The sequence below is a fragment of the Oreochromis niloticus genome, linkage group LG18 (genome assembly GCF_001858045.2).
Source record: "Oreochromis niloticus isolate F11D_XX linkage group LG18, O_niloticus_UMD_NMBU, whole genome shotgun sequence".
NCBI classification, from domain to species: domain Eukaryota; kingdom Metazoa; phylum Chordata; class Actinopteri; order Cichliformes; family Cichlidae; genus Oreochromis; species Oreochromis niloticus.
In genome coordinates, this window is record NC_031982.2 from 15444248 (window position 1) to 15467172 (window position 22925).

Here is a 22925-nt window from a genome sequence, read left to right on the forward strand (position 1 = left end):
GCATAAAAATGATTAGTAAAACTTTTAGCAAAAGTTTCACACAGAAATTGGAATAAAGATAAAATGAGGTAGAAAAAGCAAGAAGCTGCAAAGTAATTCAGTCTGTGTACTTTCTGCAGTAAATACAGTGAGAAGACATTTCTGTGGTGCATCCCGAACAGCCACATAAGTGTCTGAAAAAGCTCATTTTTTCAGCCTGACGCACACACTTATAAATAAATGTAACTCCTTTATTCGTATCACACCCCCCCAGCTTAAAACTGAACTCATGATAGTGTAATTTTACATTTACATGCATATTCTAAACTTACTATTTAAAGATGGCCGTCCGGTTTTCTACAAATCCTGACACAAACTGCTATGGGGAGAGATTACAATCCTTCTCAAACTAATTAGGACAAGTAAGTCGCTGCTAATTAAGCTTACAAAAAATAAAGAGTTTTTCTACAAATTTAAGATCCATGATTTAGTTTTCTAATCAGCTGGATTTGGCCACTTTGCGTCAAAACGATCAAGGTTATTTTCGACACATTACACAAACCACAGACTGAGTTTATTAATCAGTGAAGCAACCCTTTAAGGGTAAAACTTTGTGGTCAACTATTACTGCTTTAAGAAACTCAAATAATGAATGAAATCTATAGTTTTAACTTTTAACTGCATGATTCATACTTTACTCCATATCTGGCATTGTTAAACTGTTATGGCAGTAAATTGTATTTAAACTCTTGTAAAGTATAAAGTCAGAGAACTGTCATTTTTAGTGAGTATTTATTTGAAACACATGACTGTATAGCTGATATAGACTAACAAAGCTATCTAAAGGACATCAGAGAGGAGGGAAAAAACCCCGCACCACGATAATCTCTCTCCTACACACACGGGAACATCACATAATCAGGCCACAAGAGACAGTCTAGATGTCTCATGCAAGGCCACAGACACAATAAGAAACGGGGGGACAGTAAATCTCGCGCATGCACATGTACACAAAAAAGCATCCCTGCAGACATCCCTGTCCTCATCTTCTTCCTTTGTGACTAAGAAACCCTCAAACCTGTAATTTAAGAAAAAAGTCGAGTGATGGAATGCAATAAATCTCGTGACAGCAAAAGGAGCAGTAATGGAAAGAGGAGAAGAAAGAAAAGCATCGGGCGCAAGTCGGCTTCCTCCTCTGCTGCGTTCGTGAATGCGTGTGCGTGTGAGGGTGGGGTGTCGGTGTTAACTGATACAGGATCAAGTTGGGTGGTCCGGGGCCTACACATACACCATTTTTGTGTACAAATAAACTTAACCCCCACGCCATTGTGGTCTCCCCTCCCACTGCCTTTTCTCTCCCTTCCCTGGTCTTCACAGCTGCACAGTGTGCATGTGTAAACACCCGTGAACATTCGAACGTGCATGAGTGCGCGCTCCTCCCTCTGGAACAGGCTAAATTGAGTAATTGACTGCTGCTATTAAGAGACAGTAATGATCTGATAATAACTAGTGTGGTGACATGATTGCTAAGATTGACTCGGTACTGCCACAGAAAAAGTCTGTAAAATGAAAGAAAAAGAGGATTTCTTAAAAACAGTAAAAAAAATAAAATAAAATAAAAAACACATCCACAGGTTCAAGTTGACTTGAGTTTATTTGGACACTGTGTACAAAAAAGCCAATCGAGGTCAAAGTCTAGGCTTCTGATTGGCCTATCCGCTGGGGGAATTAGGGCCGTGTTTTGCTGCACTCGGATTGGTTAATGAGGTGAAAACTAGATCTCCATGAGCTGGTCTGTTCCAACGATGATCTCGTTAGTCCGTTCAGCTGCAGAAAAGAGATATGAGAAAAGAGATTATATCAGTTGCAAACTTATCTTGTGATCTTCACAGTTGAAAAAATAAAAACGGGAAAAAATGCCACAATAATCCTCCCCAAAACCCTTTGAACAAATTCAAAAATGTGCAATCCACAAGTGTCAGCTTCAGCGATCTCTTCTTGAATATTGCCGCCATGCAATATGGACTTGCACTTTATTGCCAACTGGTGCACTAAGCACATTAAAAAAAAATATTTCAAATGCTGAATGACTATAGATGGTTGTTGCTGGGCTTCAACAATACCCATAATGTGTTCATCGTTTGAAAACGACTGCCTGTAATGTGAACCCCTTTCCTTCCACATCACGGACACAGCAGTGCTGACAAAACATATCACTGGCTGCAGGCGCCAAACAAATATTAGATTTTTTTTTTACTAAGAATGCAAAGATTTCTAATAATAAAATTTGTCATTTGGCAGCTACATTTATACCTTGGATTTCTCATGCACTTCTTCATGAGATTTTCATCATTTGTTTATAAACATTATACCACGAAGATCCTGGAGCACAGTTTTTGTGCTGATGTTAATGCTGGACGAGGCTTGAAATCTAGAGTCAGTCAGCAGAGAGTTGGTGATTTCTACAATCTACGCTCCTCGGGTTGCTGTTGCGATAATAACACTTACAGCTGATGGGAATTAATTTTATGAATTGACTTTTTGCAGCAGTGGTGTCTCATTGAAGTACCATGTTCGAATCCAGAGAGCTTTTCAGAACAACCCACTCTTTCACAAATGTTTTGAAGGCAGACTGCATGGCTAGGTGCTTGAACTTATATACCTGTAACAATTTTACTGAAAACACCTAAATTAAAAGATTAAGAGGTGTGGCCTAACACCTTTGTCGATTTAGTGTAACCTTCATTAACTGAAGTAGAAAAAAAATCAACAAAATATTTAGTGCAATAGAAAGTATTTTTTATTTCTGCATAATATTTCTAGTAGCTAACAAATTGAATACACGTCCAATAAGGACTTAATTGGCTCTTTTTCTTTCTTAAATCATTCTCTACTCAAAGCTAGTTTAACATGAGGAAAGTCAGCCCCGACTCCTCCCCGCATCGCTCTTTCCCTTCATCCCCGAGCATCGGTACTGATCCAAAGCAAACGGTGGCAGAGAGTTATGTTCCATCCACACAGACAGGTTTTAGTGTGAAGGAATCTGTTGCTCAGAATGAGCTTATCCTCAGCTGTGAAGAGGGGAGAACAAATGGAGCATGGGACAGCAGGAGCGGGAACAAGAGGGAGTGACTGGGCAGAAAGGGAGGAAAGGTTACTCACACTGGGCCAGATAATTTGTCACTAACTAATAGAGTTTGTAGATGTATTAGGACCATATGTAACATTACATGTTACATATTTCTACTGCTGGGCCTGTGACACATATAAAAGGAGCCAACACGTGGAGTTAAAAAAAACACTTGTGTTTTGGAATAATTATTACTGTGACTATTTCCTTTTCCACCCTTCTTATAGCAACGCATTCTTATCAAAAGCTGCTGTTTGCATTCGGTCATAGATAATCTTTGCCTTTTTTGTCAGTGTTTTGAAGCCCACTTATTCTATGCCTACATCATAAAATGTGCTACACATATAAACAGAAAGAAAGAGAGCTTTCTTAAAGAAAACACTGAATTGTTTTGTAACTCACTGAATAAAAGCACACATTCAAAGCATCTAAGACCAGTGCGTGATCTTGCATCGTTGGCATGTGTAAATAAAAGGCAGTGTATGTATGACACCTGCAATAGCGAATGCATATCTGAGTGTCAGAACACCTACAGGAGAGGTATGTATCTTTAAAATATCAACACCTGATGGACGTAGACGTGTGTATTGTATGTGTGCGTGCGTGCACGTGTGTGTGCGTGGCTAACTGTCAGGGTGGTCCTTAGCTGCTAACAGCTTCAGCAGCAGAGTGGGTGTGTAATGTCTTTAGCAGCCCACTGTCAGCCAGCTAATTTGGTGGTGAGAGGTAATCTTGTGCTCTCCTGCAGTAACAATGTAACGCAGGAGGGAAAGAAGGCTTATCTTTACTGCAAAGCATTACACAGAATAATCTGATCTGACCCGTTCTTCATACACAGCCAGGCTGCCTGAGTGATTCTGCCAGCCACTGTTAAACTGAATCTCCAGAATTGTTGTGTTAAATCTTTTGAAGTAGGTAGGTTACGGCAGATTAATCGAACATATATTAAAAACCTGTGTGACACTCTTCCGAGTTAAGTCTGTTTTTATTTCCTTGCCTGCTAATTGATTTTGAAATCCAGCACATGCATGCCAAAATATGAAGGTAAGTTTATGTGCCAAATTATTGGAATAACAAACATCTCAGTGAACCCAGGACCTTTATGGCATGTCGCAACTTCAGTCACCGAATAAGATTCAAATCTCTCTGCTGTATCTGGTACTTTTTTGTTTTTTTCTTAAACTGTAAAATCTTCTAAGGAAGACGACTGGCTTTGGGTTGTCTGATGAATCTGACTTCAGTTTGCTGTATACACTGGACGTGTTAAAATAAAAGGAGACAATTTATGGTGAAAGGCTGGATCTTTGCTGTTGTTTTGGCTTTATAGCACATGCAAACACAGGTCCAAGTTTCCAGTGTTTAGTATAATAATGTCAGGAACTGTCTAACAGCAAAAAGGGGAAAAAAACAAAACAAAACAGCTGAAGCAAGATCAGACTTCCTGCAGCAATCGCTCACTGGATGCTCCAAAAGGCTTCAGCTGTTTCCAACAGTTTTAGACAAGTTTAGCTCAAATTCACACTGTTGTTTCTTGGAACACCCTGTTGTTCACTCAATTAGGCTGCTCAGTCTGGTAGCTGAGCTCGCCCTCTCTTTCTCTATATGTGTATGTGTGTGTGTGTGTGTGAATGCGAGTGTGTGTGGATGTGGCTGGAGGCTGTTGAATTCCGGGTGGTCCTGTTCTGGCCCTGCTCTCTAACCTCTCCATCAATGTGACACACACATACATACACACACGCACAGCTAGCTTTTGGGACAAGAGGATTAAGGAAATTTAAAAAAAAAAAAAATCTCTGACAAATCAGACTTGAGAATGAAGAAACGTTCCTAGTTGGCTCTAACACTTGGCACTTATAAACAGATACCACACACATACATTAACACCTTATCCGAGTCAGCCAGGGAGAAGTACAAATAAGCGCATCAACAAAACCTGGACGTTGCAGCCTGTCAGAGCTATTTTTTGTGCTGGAAAATGTTAAGAGTGCAAGATGTCTCTGCTTTTTTTGTCCATGCTAGGATTTTACTGCCCATTGCTCAGGATATTTGTTTTACTGAGGCCATCATTTATCCCATAGTGTCCATTTAGTTTGGGGATTGAAAACATGCTCCTGTTTAACTGTGCCATTTAAAAGAATTAAAAGTCCAAATGTACAAACCGAAATGCGAGTACTGACAGAGGAAACAGGAGTTGACTACAGTGTGGGCACCAGAGCAGCTATTAAACTCACCTTGTGGTGAGACTGCTTTGCCAACTGGTCAAAAAAATAAATAAATAAAGCCATATAAGTGCTTATAAAACCAGAAATTATAATGTTCACAAACCCATTACAACCAGACAAACTACCTGCCGAGGTAGACTGTTTCATATGACTAAAATCGAACGGCATGATGTTGGTGTGCTGAGAAGAATGAACAGGATAAAATGAAATCAGGCGATAAACACTGATAGGCCATTTCTTTATATGTGTGTATTTATGTCGGTGCCTTTTACCTTCTGGTTCGATGTGTTGTCCATTTCCCACCAAACAGTATTTGAGGTCTGCTCCTCTGCCAATAACAGCATTACTGCAGATCACGCTGCCTTGGATATTACACCTGAAAATAACACACACACACACACACACAAACTGCATGAATTTGGTTTTATATCAATAAATCTGTATGTGTGCTCGGCACTATGTTCCCACAGTGATGGCTGGTGGCTCTATGCATTGAGAGCTAACAGGTATACATATACCTGCCGTGCAGTACCTGGTGAATGGCATCGTACGACAATGCCATTCGTCAGCATGTCGGTTTTTACTGCCGTTTTAATGGTATATCAGTACAGATGTTCAGAGAACCACAGATGTTGCAACAATTTGAAAATATAAGACTTTGTAGAAAATTTCTTTGCCTCTGGTTTTGACTTCTTCTCTCCAATATCAGTGCTGATGGGAAGGTGTTTTTAGAGTGATCGCACCTATTGTTCAAAAGAAAACTGCAGCAGCTACCCACACTGTGGCGATGAGCATAAACGGATGTGGCTGCGCGATGACGTTATCGGCAGCACGCAAAGCGACCAATGCGGCACATATACTGGGACCTTAAATATTATTCCACACTATCCTCAAAATATTAAAAAATGCACAAATTTCCCTTCCTAAACATACAGTTCAAGAAAATCCTCTTAAAAGACTCATAAATCTTGTATTACCTGAATAAGGGATGAATCAGTAGATCATTAGTGCTAAAACATTATTTTTCAGCTCAGTTGTTTGCTCTCTGGGCCCTTATGTAAATACGCACAGGCAGGTACACACAGCAAAGAACATTCATGCAGCACTGGGAGCTTCACAGGAAAGGCGCAGCTTTCCAGCTGGGCGCTAAGCTTCTTTACTTGCACCGTCATGGACTGAGGGCCACACCGGAGGTTACACAGACATTCGGACTGTTTTCCCCACCTCACACCTGCTCCGAAAACTCAAAACTATCCAAACTATCCAATCAAACGAACTTAATGACACAACATTAGCATCTCTATTAAGTTACGAAAGGCGCCCACGCTGTGTGCGCATATATGTGTGTGTACGCTGTTGGCCCCGTTCTGGAGTCCCACCTGAGCTGGCAGTGCCAACCCACTGTGCATGCTTACATTCAGCCAAACCATCACCATAAAATTCTTGGAGAGAAACACAGACAGTCCTGTGTGTCCTGTGTCGACTAACCATGAAGGGCGTGTATGTGCGAATGTGTGTGTGGGGTAAGAAACGCGCGTGTGTTTCAGAAGCTCGAGAAGCCCAGCGGAGAACACATGTAGGTCTTGCCCAGGCAGTGACGCACACACACTTGGCCCTGTGCACCTCACACACAGACAGGTTTGTATTGGCCCATTCTATTCAGGTGGTTAGGCTTGGAGGGAGACAGAAAAGAGTGTGTGCGTCTGTGTGTGTGTTTAAGTTACTACCTAGAAGGTGGTGGTGGTGGTAGTTGGTGATGGGAGATTACAAGATTCAGAGTTTTGTAACATTAGAGAGAGAGGGCGACAGAGAGACCACCAAAGAAGCTTCGAAGCTGAAACACCACTAATTACTAACACCAGGGCTCCTCCTTGCCATGACCCCCCCCACCATCCTCCCTCTCTATTACCCTCATACACAAACACACACACACACACACACGCATGTCAACCCCCCACCTCCTGTGCCAACCCTCCCCTATAAAGTTGACCCCAACTATCCCCCTTCCCAAACATGCAGCGCTTTGTCAACAAGCTCTGGTCAGCACCAAACAAAGAAACCAGAAACGCGAGGGGTTTCTGCGACATGGCTGGGGTCTGCTAATCCCCTCATACTGGCTCTTTCTTTCCTTCTTTCTCCTTCCTTCTTATGTCCTCAAAGAAAGAAAAGAAAGAATTGCAATTTCTTTCTTGCGTGCTAGCCTGCTTTCCCCTCGCTTCTTTCTTCCCTTCTCCTGTCTCTCTCATTCTTTCACGCCTTTGTGCGTGCACCTACATGGGCATGATGAGGGTCCCCATGCTAACTGGCTGGGGTCCCTGAAAGGCTTAAGAAGAGATGGCGAGAGACAGAAAGAGAGGGAGATGGCGTTGAGGCCTTGATGTAAAGAAAAGAGGGAGGAGGAAGAATTGAGATAAAAGAAATAGGAGCCTGTGAATGAGAGCATTAAAATCCAGAGCTGAAGCCAAGATGAGTCCCTTTAAATCGATATTCCTGTCCTAAGACACCAAACAGATCAATCTACATGCTAATTCTACAGTAGTCACTGTTGCTCTCTGTGCAAAGCAGTCAGTTCTTTCCACCTTAACTCTTGACTACAGCTGAAACTGGACTGGATGGAAATCTTGCTGCATCCTTACTCAGACTGGACTCAAATCACAACTACAACATCTGACATGCTCTCCATTGAGCTTCTGTGTTTCTTTAACCAAGTTGGAGTTCCTAAATCTCAAGTTGAAATGATGCAATTTGCAGCACATTGGCTGTATGGTGGGTTTTTGTTTTGCTGTTAAAAATGATACGAAGTGGAAGAATAACATCATTAAAAAAAAAAAAAACTACACAATTTGCAACACAATGTTACATGTAAGCACAGACGTGCATGTGTAAAGTAACTACAATGTTTACCTCCTGGTGAGCCTGATTAGACCCCTGTGCTGAAACCTTTCTTTAAATAAAAGATGGCAAACTGGAGGGACAACTGATCCTTAAAGGCTAAACCAAACACATGATTTTATTAAATAGAGGGGGGCTATTAGAGAACGCACCATCTGAACTCCTGTGGTATTCCAAAAATTCTACTACCAGTGGGAAACTGGGTATAGCCAAGTAAATTAGGCGCTTAAATGAAATGCATGGATGTTGTGCGTTTCACTTCACTGGCTCTGTGTTTGTTTGGAACTGGTCTCTGGCTGGTTGCACACCAATAGTTGCATTGTTAACTCAGCGATCCCACAGAACGCAGAAAACAAAAAACCTGTTACACCTCCTATCACCAGACACACACACACACACACACACACACTTCAATGAAAAGGTATGCAGCGAATGAAGAGGGAGCCACATCTATGCTTTTATAAATTCTAAAAAAGCCAAACAGGTTGATGACAAGTTTAGTGGTTTTTCAGAATAGCTGAGAGGCATAAATGTTCCTTCACTTCAAGTCAAATAAATAATATAAACAGCTGAACAGGAGGATAAAAGTGTTTTTTCATGCTTCTGTTTAGAATCGTGTGCTTGCTAACTGCTGCTTGTCACCCACCACATGCAAGTAGCAACTTCACACTTAAAAAAAACAAGCCAGATAATTAAAACTTTAATCTATAAACATGCCTTCAAGGTGAAATTCCCTTTCTTTTCTTTCTTTTTTTTTTTTTTAGGTTAAATTAATGCGTTCAAGAAACCATTTCAAAGTACACAACCTCAGCAAGTGTGTGCATGTCTGTGTACAACTGTGTGTGTTCTCACCCCTCCTCGATGGTAACGCCATGCATGATGATGGAGTTGGTGACTTTGACCTTCTCTTTTACAGTGGTGTTGTTTCCAATAGTAGACCTTTTTATGGAAGTCTTGTCTGCAATGTGGCACAGAGCTCCGATGATACTATCTGATCCCATCTGAAGGCCCACCACAAACAGCGACGGAGATACATGCATACACAATTTTAGTCCACATATGGTAAAGTGCCTTTAGACAACAATAAAAGGCTCTGATGAAATGAAGACAATCTGAAAAAGTTCAAAACAAGAGGGAAATGCTAGATAACTGAAATACAAGTATGGCTTGTAGGCTATACTCACCTGACATCTCTCAGAAATGTCAGCAGATGGATGGACTGATGGTTCTTCAAACAGCTTTGGGGCCTAGCAGAGAGAAAACGGGGGGGGGAGTGAAAGAGTGATTAAGCAAGTAGTGGTGGGTTTCAAAAGAGACTGTACCCAGAAGATGGATGGAGCATCTGCATGTTTACGTTTTTAAAAAAAGCCAAACAGGTTGACCGTAAGTTTTGTAGTTTTTAGAATAGCTGAGAGGCATAAATGTTCCTTCACAAGTAAAGTCAACTTAACAGTGCATTCCTAATAATGGCCATCAGGGGGTAGTTCCCACGGTCCAACTGCAAAAAAGTCTTTGATAAAAGGACCAGCTCTTACTAAATGTCTGACCTGAGTAAATTTATCATCAAATTGGTGACTGGAAATACTAAATCTGAAGTTTCAAGATGACATTTCACTGACAGCAGCGTGATGTCATCCAAGAAAGGAAATCCGAGAAAGTTGACTCATTTGGATGTAGCAGTTTCAGTGGGAGATGCATTTTATCACTCATCCAAGTGACTTCTTCAGTCTGGTTTCTCGCCTTTCTCCCACTGATGTTGCTACGTCCAGATGAACGGAATCAACTTTCTGTGAACAACATGTACACATAAGCATTTAACCACAATTAGGCTACTGTAGTCATGCCATATACAAAACAAACAAACAAACAAACAAACAAACAAACAAACAAACAAACAAACAAACAGTCTAATGTTTGACTCACCAGTCGGTTCACCTCTATATAAGCAGCTAGAGTATTAACCCGGCAGCACAGACCCTGGTCCATAATGTGAACATAGCAGCGCAGCTTTCCTCCATGGTAGGCCTCACTCATGTCACCGCGGTGGTCATTCCAGCAGGAGCGCTCCTGCGCCAGCTGGAGGAGAGGCTCGTCCCGAGATGAGATGAGGAGCTCTGGACACCAAAAGAGGAAGAGATGCAGGAAGAGAAGAGGGTTAGAAGCTGATACCTTAGGCAGAGATGCCCTAACCTAGAAGTTCTTTATGATGAATGTTTATAAGCAAGATGAAGAAGAATTTTAAAAAGGTTGCAGTCTTTGGGCAAGGCTGAGGTTTGGACATCTGCAGAGGAGGGATAGTAGATGTTCTGAACAAAGGATATCAATTATTTAGCCTCCAGGCAGGAGGACAAGATGAAGACCACAGAGAAAATACAAGGATAAATGAAGGAGGACATGCAGAGTGTTGTAACAGAGGAGGATGCTGGCGACAGGGTGAGATGGAGGTAGATGATCTGCTGTGGTGCTGCTAAAGGGACCAGCCAAAAGACAAAGAAGAATATTCATGCTTGGGTTGTTAAATGCTGTTCCCTCCTCTGATTCTGATGCATGAAGATATGTTATGTGAGTGCAAACAATAACCGTGGTTTGCAGGCCCGTCGTTTTTTTCCTGGGTCTGATCGTCTATGTCGTCTTTCAGTTTCTGGCTGTTAACAGTTTTGGAGAACTGTTTACGCACCAAATATGGCACCAGCTCTCCACGGATCGATGAGATAGACCTCGAATACAAAAGAAACACATAATTAATTTAGTCATTTAGCAACTGGATCAGGTAGGAAACACTAGTTCACGCTATGCAATCTTAACATCTTACAATATCTCGGTAAAAATGAAAAGACATAGACTATACTGGAATAAAATGGTTGTATTTTATGAATATCACCAGAGTAGTTATGAGCAGTAATTGTGTAACACTCAATAACAGCATGTAATAAATAATTGAATGATGTATAAAGGAGTCATTGTCCCTATAAAGACGTTGATCAAAATCAGGAAAGGAGGCACTGACTAAAGACTGATGATGTTCCAGCAAGAAATAAATAAATAAAATAAATAAAAAGAGCTAACAGTGACCTTTCTTCCAAGTTTCTCTCTTTCTGTGTAAATCAGGAGGCAATATCCTCATCTTAATTTCTTTTTCCTCCTCTCTGCACTGCGCCGTGCTCAGTGTTCCTCTCTACCACACCACACCCCCCTCCACTTGCCCTCTCTTACTTTCTTTTAAAGGGAGATTAGAATTTCCATCTGAATGACAGGAGAAAAACAACAGTTACTCTGTCCATTTCTCTCCTTGAGCAAGAGACAGAGAAAGAACATTGAGGAGAAAGGAAGAGAGGCAAAGAGGAGCCGTGAAAAGAGTCCAAGAAAAGAGCTGAAGAAAGAAATGAGTCATCTAACAAGAGAGATGATATATGGTGGCGGTAGAGGGTGCGTTGGTGATGCAATGATGTAAGATTTACATCTGCATCTCTATGGCAAATTGCTACTTTCAAGCGCTTTAACCAAAAATATTCACAGGATTAGTAAAGGGGATTTGTGTTTGTTGGCTTGGCTTTGGATTTATTGAGTGGAATAAAAGTAGCCCGGTGTGGATGCACTCCATTTATAGTTGTTGAACTTTAACAATGGGTAATAAATGATTTCCACAATTCGGCTTTCAGCGTGGTACCCACTGCTTCATGAAATAATGTGCAAGTTACAAAATACACATCTGGAAGGCCTCATCACCACCCAGTTTTGAGAAGTTGCCAACAAATTTTAATATCGATTTTATTTGATATTTGCTTCCCAGAATTAAACGGACACAATCAAGCACTATTTAAAGTAAATGCTCCGCCAATAGGACACAAAGCAAAAGCAAATCAAGCGCTCCCTATATCAGAGCTTGACAATGTGACAATCGCAGCTGTTCCCTGCACCACACAACTAGAGGTTTCCTGGATGTACTCAGGTGTGTTAAAAGACAGACACACAACAAAAATCAAATGTGTGGCACAGCAGACGGTGAAGAGTTTCTGCTCAAAGTGGACTATCATCTGCTGTTTGGAGATACTCTGGATTTAGTGATATTAACCGAGAAGAAATCAGATGCAAACAGTGCTGGAGAGGTGTGTCTGCGCCTCAAAGCAACATAAGCCACTTATTCACATGCCTGAAAATGCACCACAAACTGCAGGATAATTAAGGCATGAAGGCCAAGAAAAACAATGCTTTGTTGCTAACGCAAATCGTCCACAAAACTCAGGCTGTGCAGTGCGTCTATGTATTCCTCCACAAAGATGTGCTTAAATCACAACTGCAATCACACTTCTATTGACCAAAGATAAGTTTCCGTTAAACTTAAAGTTAAAATTAATGGAGAAACGATGTCATTCCCTTACACAATTTTTTTTTTTTTTTTTTTTTCCACAGAGGTCACAGCTGTCGAGTATTTAACCTTAAGTTCATCCTCATGTCCATCATGCAGGTACGATAAATGAAGTGTAACTTTACTTTTTCCTTCTAGTAGACACACTTATATCAGGTGAATAAACACCTTATTTGTCTGTAAAGATGTTTTACTTAACAAGACCATAGCACAATGTAAATTCAGTGAAATCAGTCCCCTCTGATGTAATTTTGTGCTCTTTATATTTGTATTTTTATGTTCCTTCTAAAAGATGCACTCAATTTAGGTAAAGAAAAGTAGTCTTATTTTCACATAAAGATGGAACATGTTGCATCACAAGTGAAAGCAGTGTTAAATTTAGAAAATTACTGCCACTAAAATGAATGAATAATCATGACAAATAATCAATATTGCTGAAAAGAATATTGTTTAAAAATTGTCAAAACAACTTTCATCAATTTGCTAATTATAAAAGGAATAAATGGAAGACTGAAGTCCTAAAAACAGCATTTGCAAAGTGCTAGTTCCCACTACCTGTGTGAAAATAGGTATTTGTATAAGGTTTTGTCAAAGAAATTCACAGCAAGCATTTACCCAGCATTCAAGAAGTGACAACGTTTGAACCGGCCCGCTTCCTGTTGTCTGTTTCAGGTTAAAAAGAGCAAGTGATGACAAACCCTGATTCTCAAAATAGTGAAAAAAGCTTTAGCCTTTCATTTTTCAGATGCAGCACAGAGACAGACTCCTATATAGACTCCTCCGGCTATAGTGAGCTCCCCCGTCACACCGCTTCACTTCAGAGGCTAAAGGCCTAACAGCCTGTCTCAGCGGCACATAGTAAAACAAATTAACACCTCACTAGAATACCATGCTAACAGAACCTTTCAAAGCCTTACACACCATGTAACCATGTTAAACACACACAGATTAAGCAGCGAGGTAGAGTTCATGTCAGCTTGACTGTGGGGCGTATGCATAGACACATATAGACACAAAGTATAAGTCTGTTGAGTAATACCTCTCACGGAGCAGGCATAAACAGTAAAATTTCAAAATTCAACATATTAAAAAAAAAAAAATACAGTCAAAAATAAGTGAAAAAGGTCTGGGGAAATTTTTATGTCCACTGTGGACTTGGACACTTGTTTTTCTTGAGAGTTCACTAGTGTTTCTTGGTGTGGTTATTTGTATTTTGTTCTTGCAGATTTTTTGAAATATTTTGTGAGTTTGTATGGTCTCTCTTGTAAAACAGTCTGACCTCAGTAGGACTTCCTGTTAAAATAAAGATTCAAACCCCCCAAAACATACTTGTTTTCTGTGAGGAAGTCCACGACAGCTTTTTTCAGACAGTAGAGGTGAGCGTCCACTAAGCCTGTTTTGATGAGCATCCTGGGATGTCTGTGGGTAAAAGGAAAACCAGAGACGGAAATCAAAGTTCACAAAGTGTCCTCAGTTCGTGAAAACAAAGCATTAAATTCCACCGTTTGCACACAATGGAAAAGTGTGATGCACAGAAACAAATACATTAAAATACACACTGCACACCTGCGCTGCTTTTACCATCTTAATTGGGTGCTACCTCTGGGGGAGTGCGCTTTGATTCTCTTCGTCACCTGCTGGTTTTATCTTTAATGCTTACTTCACGTTTGCTCAAGCCACTTTTAATCTGTGTTCCTTTGCACGCAGGACTATAACACTTGATGAAAAAAAACAAAACAAAACCAGCTATATTGCCTTATTGTCCTCTGCCAGCTACCATAGATGTCATCCCTCGGGCAGCCGTCATGCATTCACTCATTCACACAATTTTTTCACATAAGGAGACGCGGAGTCAAAAGTCTGAATGTGACATTTATGAAGCGACAGCTTAAAGAAAACAATGCAGTCCCAGACGTTTCAATAAACAAATCTATCAACACCCCTACGTCCTCTCTGACTACTTACCCTTTCTTCCTCTGCCCTTTCAACCACGACATAATAAAAACTGTGGGGTGCATTCCTCCTTAAAAGGGCCATACCACTTTTAGCCCATTTATTACCAATCACATAGACCTTTCATTACTGCTTACCATCTTTCACAGCATGCCGCAGTGATTTAGATTTTTAAGGTTGTACAAACAGGTTGAAGTCTGTCTCATTATCACACAATAACTCCGACCAAATTAAAAACAGACACGTCCACTGTTCGCAGAGGTGTTCAGTTTTGATTTATTATTCCACACTAAAAGCAAAAGGAATGATAATTACAACTCTCCCTGGAAAGTGAGTGTGACAGCAGGACGCCACGCCAACATTACTTTGACGTGATACAGTTTTTTTTCAAAGCTGTTTGCTTAAAAAAGATGTGTAAAATTTTTGAAGTCATACAAAATTAAGGAAACCAAAACAAATCAGCTGCAGTTTTACAGAAACTCTATGCAGCTTTGTGAAAAAATAAGTACACCCCATTATTTAAAAACGTGTAGAACCACCTTTAGCAGCAATAACTCGAAGTGATTGTTTTCTGTTTGACTTTATTGGTTTTTCACATCATTGTGAAGGAATTTTGTCTCAATCATCTTCACACGTTGATCCAGTTCATTGAGGTTTGTGTGCATTCATTTATGCACAACTCAGGCACAGGTACCCACCACAGCAGCTGACTTTCACTGGGTCTTCAAAACACCTCGATTCTTTCCTTTTTCGCCCATTCTGTTGTAGATTTACTGCTGTGTTTGGGATCATTGCACTGTTGCGTTACCCAGTTCTGGCCAAGCGTTAGCGTTAGTTGACTCTGGAACACTATGGTATTCAGAGGAGTCCATGGCTCGCTCAATGACTCCAAGGTGCCCAGGCCCTGTGGCTGCAGAAGAAGCCCAAATCATCAGCCCTCCAAAACTATATGAAGTGTTTGTTCTGACATGCTGTATTTGTTTTTCACCAAAAGTAGTACTCTGCATTACAGCCCGATATCTCCACTTTGGTCTGATCCACCCCAAGGACATTGCTGCAGAAGTCTTCAGGTTTTGTTCAGACGCAACTTTGAAAACCTAAGCTGTGCTGCCATGTTCTTTTTAGAGAGAAGGCGCTTTCCAAACAACCAACACTTGTTCCATCTTTTTCTACATTTAACTTGCCAACTGAGGCTTGCAGAGTCTGAACTATAGCTCTTAGAATTTTACAGGTTTTTTGAGCATCACAAAGTCTGACCTTTGGGTGAATTTGCTGGGACCTCCACTCCTGGGAAGATTGTGGCATTCTGTTAACACACACCTGAATACTTCACACCAGCTACTTGCCAAAACTACTTCTTTTATAGAGGCGCACACTTGCTGCTGATGAGTTAATCAAGTGCATTTGATTACCAGCACCTGGTTGCTTCTTTCTCTCTGAATTGCTTTGGATGCAACAAGGGTGTACTTGGTTTTTAATGGGACGGCGTAGAGTCCTGTGAACACTGTATTTTTCATATGACTGATTGTAAGTCTGTTAATTTCCACATATATGACCAAGATTTAGTGAATATATGTTTAAAAAAGAGAGAAAAAGAAAAACGTTTTATTTTAATATAACTGAAACTGTTTTTTTCTCCTCATACACACAACTAATAATTTGAACTGCAATTTTTTTTAAAAAAAACAGCAATAAAAGAAATGAAGAGAAAAATATCTGTGGTGACCCCCACAGGAGCCATCAAAAAGATGTTCTCGACAAGCTTTCTCCTCCCACCTCAAACACCAGGCTTACAGTATAACTGGAGTGACTCAGGAGGATTACTTAGTCTCACACACACACGCACACACACACACTCAACAACCAGATGGTAAAAGCTCTAAATCAAACTCAGTGTGTGTCTGTCTGTGTTGAGGTATTTTATTAAAAAGCATAAAAACACATGTTCACTCTCACACACAGTCATGCTCTACGGGTGTCCCAGGTGTAAGCCTCTGTGTGGCTATCGCATACATAAAGTAAAACTCATCAGAACACCCAGCATGTGACATCACTGTTTGGCACCTGCAGACGGGCAAGAGACAGAGCCTTGGATAATGGGGTTATGAATGATGATGTGTGTGTGTGTTTGTAGGTTAAGAACAGGTGCCCTGAATCATAATAAAAATATGTTAGTAGCCATAAAAAGCAGCACAGTAGGTACAAGTATCACCATATCAAGACTGTTGCAGTATAAAACCAAAACATATTAACTTTTTTTAAGGGGACCTCATTACCCTCATTTTCTGGTCCATATGTTTTTATTCCAGGAATCTATTATAGCAGCTTTGCATGATCACCAATTCAAAACAAGTCCTTATTTTCCCTCATACTGAGCCTCGGTTTAACTACTTAGCTCCTCTTCCTCAAAGTCAACTTTCTTTGATTGCCTGCAACTGACAAACTGAACATTTGAACAACACCTTTGGGGGGTCTGCGAATGCCATGTTAAGAAAATCCCCTCCCTTTGACATACCGCAGACCCAAGAGCAGAAAAAACTGTTGGAAACAGACTTTTTAAGAGGAGTCTGAAGCGTGAGCACACTAACTACTTCCACACATGCTGACTTTGAAATGTTCGTGTTTAATGAGTATGCACCATTGTAACAGGACATATATTACCCGAACATTAGTAATCAAGTTGCCTTTCCTAACAACGGCATCATGTGATTTCTGGTTGCTGCGAGTGCTGTAGAGCTCATTGTCGAAGGGAGCAGGAATTTAGTGCCTCTGCAGGCAGGGATGACTCAACTGTTGGATTAATGACTGACTACTAAAGTACCACTAAAGTCCTCAGTGGGAGAGAGGAGTCACATCTCTCGCTCTCAAACACACACAGCATAATGTCTTATTTAGTTACAACTAAAACCCCACAGCGGACGGTGAGTCAGATGCAGCAGAATGGCTGTTAATACCCTCATTAGTCAGGTTTTCACAACAGAGCCAACAGTGCTGAAGGCCTTTTTTTTTAATTTAATCACTCCTCCAAAGCAAAATTTGTGATTCCCGTAATATTAAACTAGCCCCATAGATGCTTTCTCAATTGAATTCACATATCTGATCTTGTGTTGCAAGCCTACAGTGCCCATGGCTCTGCAAGTGCCGTCAGGCTGATGTTGATAGCTGTCAAATCCTGTGCAAACACACTCATTATGTGGGACCACTGATACATATGTTTAGTAAATTTAGTACAAGGATCTTTGGAAGGGAAGTTATTTCATTTTTTAAAAGGTACTTTGTTTAATATTTGTGTTTATTGGCTTTTAGCCCCACGTGTGCCATCATTAGTAACAGATGTAAGGAACTCCTAGTCTGTTTTGCTGAAGATCACTGCAGCTGATCTGACCTAAGCTTCCTTGCCTTTCCTTTATACACTTACTGGCCACTTGTTAGGCACTGCTTGCTAGTACTAGGACACATTTCAGAATTGCATTAATTATTTGTGGCACAGATTCAACAAGGTCCTGGAAAAATGCCTCAGTGATTTCGGTCCATACTGTCATGATAGGATCACACGGTTGTGGTAGATTTATCAGCTGCCCATCCATCATGTGACTCTCCTGTTCACTACATCTCTTGACTTGAGTACAGTGAGCTCGATGTCATGTTCATGAAACCAAAGTGAGTTTATTTGTGCTTCATGACATGGATGTTATCGCTGTCAGAAGCAGCAATTAGAAAGTGGATACACTGTGGTCATAAAGGGATTGACATGCTCAGCAGGGAAGCAGTGGCATGTAAGCAATGCTCAGTTTTAGCATCAACAAGCCATTCTCTGCAAAATCTAGAGATGCTTGTGTGAGAAAATCCCAGAAGGTCAGCAGCTTGTGAAATACTCAGATCAGCCAGTCTGGCACCAAAAACCATGTCACATTCAAAAACCTCTACATCAACTTTCTTACCATTTCTGATGCTCAGTATAGAGACGTCTTGACCATGTCTGCATCCCCAAATGCATTGTTTTGCTGTCATGTGATAGGCTGATCACATATCTGCATTAAAGATCAGCTGAACAGGTGCACCTAATAAAGTGTATGTCATCATTTTAAAACCTCCAAAAAAACCAAAACTAACTGCAAAACTTGGCGCTTTGCTTGTTTTGCTTGAAACGGTCTAGTTTTCCGAACTATCCTGTTAAATAAGCAGATTAATACACAGTCAACCATTTCTCCAGACCTACATCCACAACATTCTGACAGGTGGAGCTTAATGTATGAGAGGAAGCTCTGCTGGATTCCTTTCACACCGTTTAAGCGATTTCCAGGTCAAACAATCTCACATGTGCAGAATGTTTTGAGCTAACACACCTCAACCATGTGGAAACTATAGAGAAGGAAAGGGAAGAAAAATTACAGAGAGGCTGAGGTAGAACAAGCATGGAGACTGTAAGAACAGATGGTTGGTTGTGTGGAGGGACGCACACAACAAGAACAGGTTGAATGAAGTGAATGAAGTGGGAAATTAAACGGAAATTCAGGAGGTTGCACACACTGATTCATTTTTCTTTTCACTAAGGTTCCACAGAAACTGAAAAGAACCAACTGCAAAAGATACTACAGGTGTGAAATGTTAATGTGTACAAATGTAACACGAATACGAACACTTAATATCCAAAAGACGCTTCATAACCTGTACGTACAGTACATGTAAGCTGTGACTACTCTGTGGGTGATACTGCTGTTGAAAAGTCAGGTAGCTACAGGTGGGAAACAGGAATCCATACTCTGGCATTTACTCTGCTTACTACCTCAGGCAAAAAATAATTTTGTGTGGGTGTGTGACATGCGAGCGTATAAATGATCAGAGGTGCTTTCAGTGTTGGAAGTCTTTCAGTGTAAGCTGTAAATGTTTAGCTGTGGGCTCAATAGGTTTCCATAACACGGTGACAATGTGTGACTGTTTTCTCTCCATCAATGTCCGCCTCGAGGTTGTGTTATGCGTTCATATAAGCATTTCTGAGTTTATGAAATAAGACAGAATTTGTGTGTGTATATATGTTAGTGTGTGCCTCAAGAGTTTCCCTGTGCAGAGAAGCATGCGAGCAGCTGCTCTGGCCCCCCTCTTATTGGCCAGAATTTACTGTGTCTTTGGCTCCATGAAGTATTTACGAGCTCCCAAAACGACTGCTCTCACACATACATGCATTTTAGGACTTCGAAACAAAAACCTACCTAGAATACTCTTCCTGTAACAAAAATCCCACACGCCACCACAGAACCTTCGCCCTAAAACACACCGACTCTGATTAGAAACTTAAACATCTGCTTTGCCAGAGCTAAGAACCTACAGATGTACAGAACACGTCACCATCAGGCAAGTTTCCAAATACTGATCCACGCTTGGAGGAAGAAGAACCTGCACGAGAACACGTGCCGCACATGCTCAGCAACTTATAGAGTGAACACTGATTTGCTCTGGTTAACAAACCGTGCTGTGGACAGCTGTCATTCCACTAAAACAGAAGAATCAGGAGCCTTTAAGCAGACACAGACCCCTTCGATCCAGTTTGAAGTGAACAAAAACAAAGATTCAACAGTGAAATGATTGAATGAAAGTGGATATCCAATCAGAAATGAGTAGACTTTCACATATATGTATAATTTCTAATGGCTCATTTGGACATAAAAATAAGCAAAGGTGTGGTTAGACTTACTTCCTCATAATGGATTTCCTGATTGATAGTCCGTCCTCAAGATCTGCCTCATTGGCCATGAAGAGCAGCCTCTTTCCTGACTGATCAACACCAACAAAGTCTCTCTGCTCAGCTGGGGAAAAATACACAACATATACTATTAATACCAAAAAATTGTCCAGTTAAACCACTGCAAGGAAAAGAAAAAAAATACAGATTAAATAAACAGCGGATGCAAAACGGTCTCATTTTCATTTTACCTGTCTTTTTCTTGCCCTTCTGGCCTGGGACGGTCTCTGTGAATTCGTGGGCTTTGCTCATTAGCATGGCCATTGTCGCGTTGTGCGCCCGGAACAGATCGACCACCTCGTGAAGCGCCGCGTCGGTTATCAAGTCACAACTCAACACCAGGATGTCGGTCTTAAGAGAAAGATTTGAAAGAAAATGACAGTGATCTATTCATGCTGATGTATTTACTTGACAGCGCAACGGTAAGACACGACAGAATGTCTGACATAATGAACCTGACGTGGTTTGGTGGGACTAGGATTACTTTACGAAGTATAAAGAGGCTTTTGACAAGAGCTTGCAGGCACACACACACAACTCTGAAACAGACACAGAAATGGCTGAAATACAGTTGGCAGGGTGAAGCATTTAGACTATTGTATACATAAACTTTATTTCCGCACAAGTGCTTGTTGGCCCTTTGTTAAAGCGACTTAAACTCTGATTACAGAGAGTAGTGAGTAATGATTTCTGCTGTTATTCACCATCTCTGTTTGAGAACATGTCATTTCTCTTCAGATTTTGTTGTTTGACATTGTGTTTGAATATGAAAACAATATAAGTTGCCTTGTTATCCTATAGATATTCGTGTGTGTTGCTGTGAGTGCCTACATTATTCACAGTCTTAACTTCTTAAATTCAATGTTTTTTAAAGTGTGAACTGTCTCGCTTCTACTCTCAGCAGAATCAGTAACATAAATATGTAAGTCTGGGAAAACAAAGCTTTCAGGATTCTCAGTATTCAGTTCAGTTCAATTCAAGTAATGCTCTATTTATCCCGATAGCTGAGAAATGACTGGGTTATAGCAACCAAAAAAAAAAAAAAAACCGCTTAGAAAGGTTAAAAAATTATACTTGAGTAGCTCAGTTAAACGGTAAATTAAAAAAAACAGTAAACCAAAAAGAACAGATCTAAATAAAAGGAGCCTGAATCAAAAGGGAATAAAGGTATTGTGGTATAAGGTGGTGAAGAGTTTCTGCATCTGTCTTCATGGAAACAAAGCTGAACCAGATGTCAGACAAAAAGTTCAGCTGCTGATCTAGTAAAAAGCGCAGAGGTGGTGCGAAGAAATTACTCAGCAACTTTTGACAACAAAAGTTATCTCCAGACACTTTATGCTGTAAGCCAAGAACCCTACAACAGTGAGTTACACAAATCCCAGAGTACCTGTTTTTTCTTTGCTCCCTTCCCTTCTCCATTCATTCAGGTCTGTGAGACAGAATCCATAAACAGTGAGTGTAACTATATTTTTCTGCTGTTTCTCTTTGTGCAGACCGTCAGCTTGCTTGGATCCAAGCAGACAATTCAATTCATAAACACATGGTCTTCGTCAAATTACTTTTGTATTAATTTGTGATACTTCTAAGATTTCTGAAGTCCTTAAAACCTTGCTTTCTTTTTCTTCTAAAAGCCCACAGTAGATCGAAACGACAAAAAAGTATCAACAGCTGATTAAACTACAGATATTAAAAACAGGAATTGTAACAAAAACAGAACTGCTCAGTCTGTATTGTGATTATATACATTGAACAATATTTCTGGCATAACAAATGAATGCTTTCAATCAGATCTTTAACATTGCTGGTAATAAGTTACACTATGTCACAATCTATAGATTTTAATAAAATGTTATGCAACAAGTCTACTGCTCTTCCAGTAAGCCATTTATGCTAGTTTTACTCTCTCTAATTACTGCAAATGAGTAGTTTTACATCAACAGATGCAGCTACTTCTGTTTAAAAGCTTTGAATTTGTATAAAAGAGAAATTACATGTGATTGGGACATTTGTTTAAATCTTTCGCAATCTCGCAATTTTCTATTTTTTGTTTGAAGTGCTTGAAAACGCCTGACAAATTAGACATCTGTCCTGTTTAGTTTTCAGTGTGTGTATGCAGTTATCTCTCTGAAAAACCCGCCTTAAATAAAGGAAGATTAACTCCACCCTGTGTTTACATCCACATGTCAAGTCTTGCCCATATTTGAGTCTTTTTTTAAAATCATGCTGCACTCACTGCATTCAGTGACACAATATCACATAACTCCCTTATCCTTCTCCATTTTACCCTGGCTGGCTGGTTTTAAGTACATTTCTGTGAACTGATCCACATACAACACTGCTCTAACGTTACACACAGGCAGAGAAAACCAGCCAGCGTTCAACAAAATGCACTTGAGCTTAAAACAGAGCCCACATTTTTTTGAAAAGCAGAGTCTTATTTTAGAATTTCCGTCTTGAGCGAGAAGATGATGACTATCTTAAACTAGTATCAGTATCCCTACTATCTAACCACATGTAAATCAATACACGTTTGGAAACACAAATAAATATGCAGCTGTGAATTCCAGTTGACGTATCACTTGCTCTTACAGCGAGAGCAAAAGCAGTACCTGTCATTTGAACTGTTCTCCACTGTCTGAATGT

The 22925-nt window shown here is 40.4% G+C and overlaps 1 protein-coding gene across 1 annotated transcript in view; it reads right to left on the minus strand.

Annotated features, from left to right (window-relative positions):
* Positions 1-1614: 1614 nt before the first annotated feature.
* The window catches only part of eif2b3 (eukaryotic translation initiation factor 2B, subunit 3 gamma), a 34609-nt gene continuing 13298 nt past the window's right edge, over positions 1615-22925 (minus strand). The window contains exons 4-12 of the mRNA XM_003438151.4: positions 20474-20633; positions 20235-20346; positions 13919-14008; positions 10804-10940; positions 10147-10337; positions 9408-9470; positions 9076-9224; positions 5604-5707; positions 1615-1806 (exon numbers count right to left, since the gene is read on the minus strand). Of these exons, the coding sequence (XP_003438199.1) occupies positions 1754-1806; positions 5604-5707; positions 9076-9224; positions 9408-9470; positions 10147-10337; positions 10804-10940; positions 13919-14008; positions 20235-20346; positions 20474-20633 (1059 nt within the window). The 3' untranslated portion in view covers positions 1615-1753. The remainder of the gene's footprint in view (positions 1807-5603; positions 5708-9075; positions 9225-9407; positions 9471-10146; positions 10338-10803; positions 10941-13918; positions 14009-20234; positions 20347-20473; positions 20634-22925) is intronic.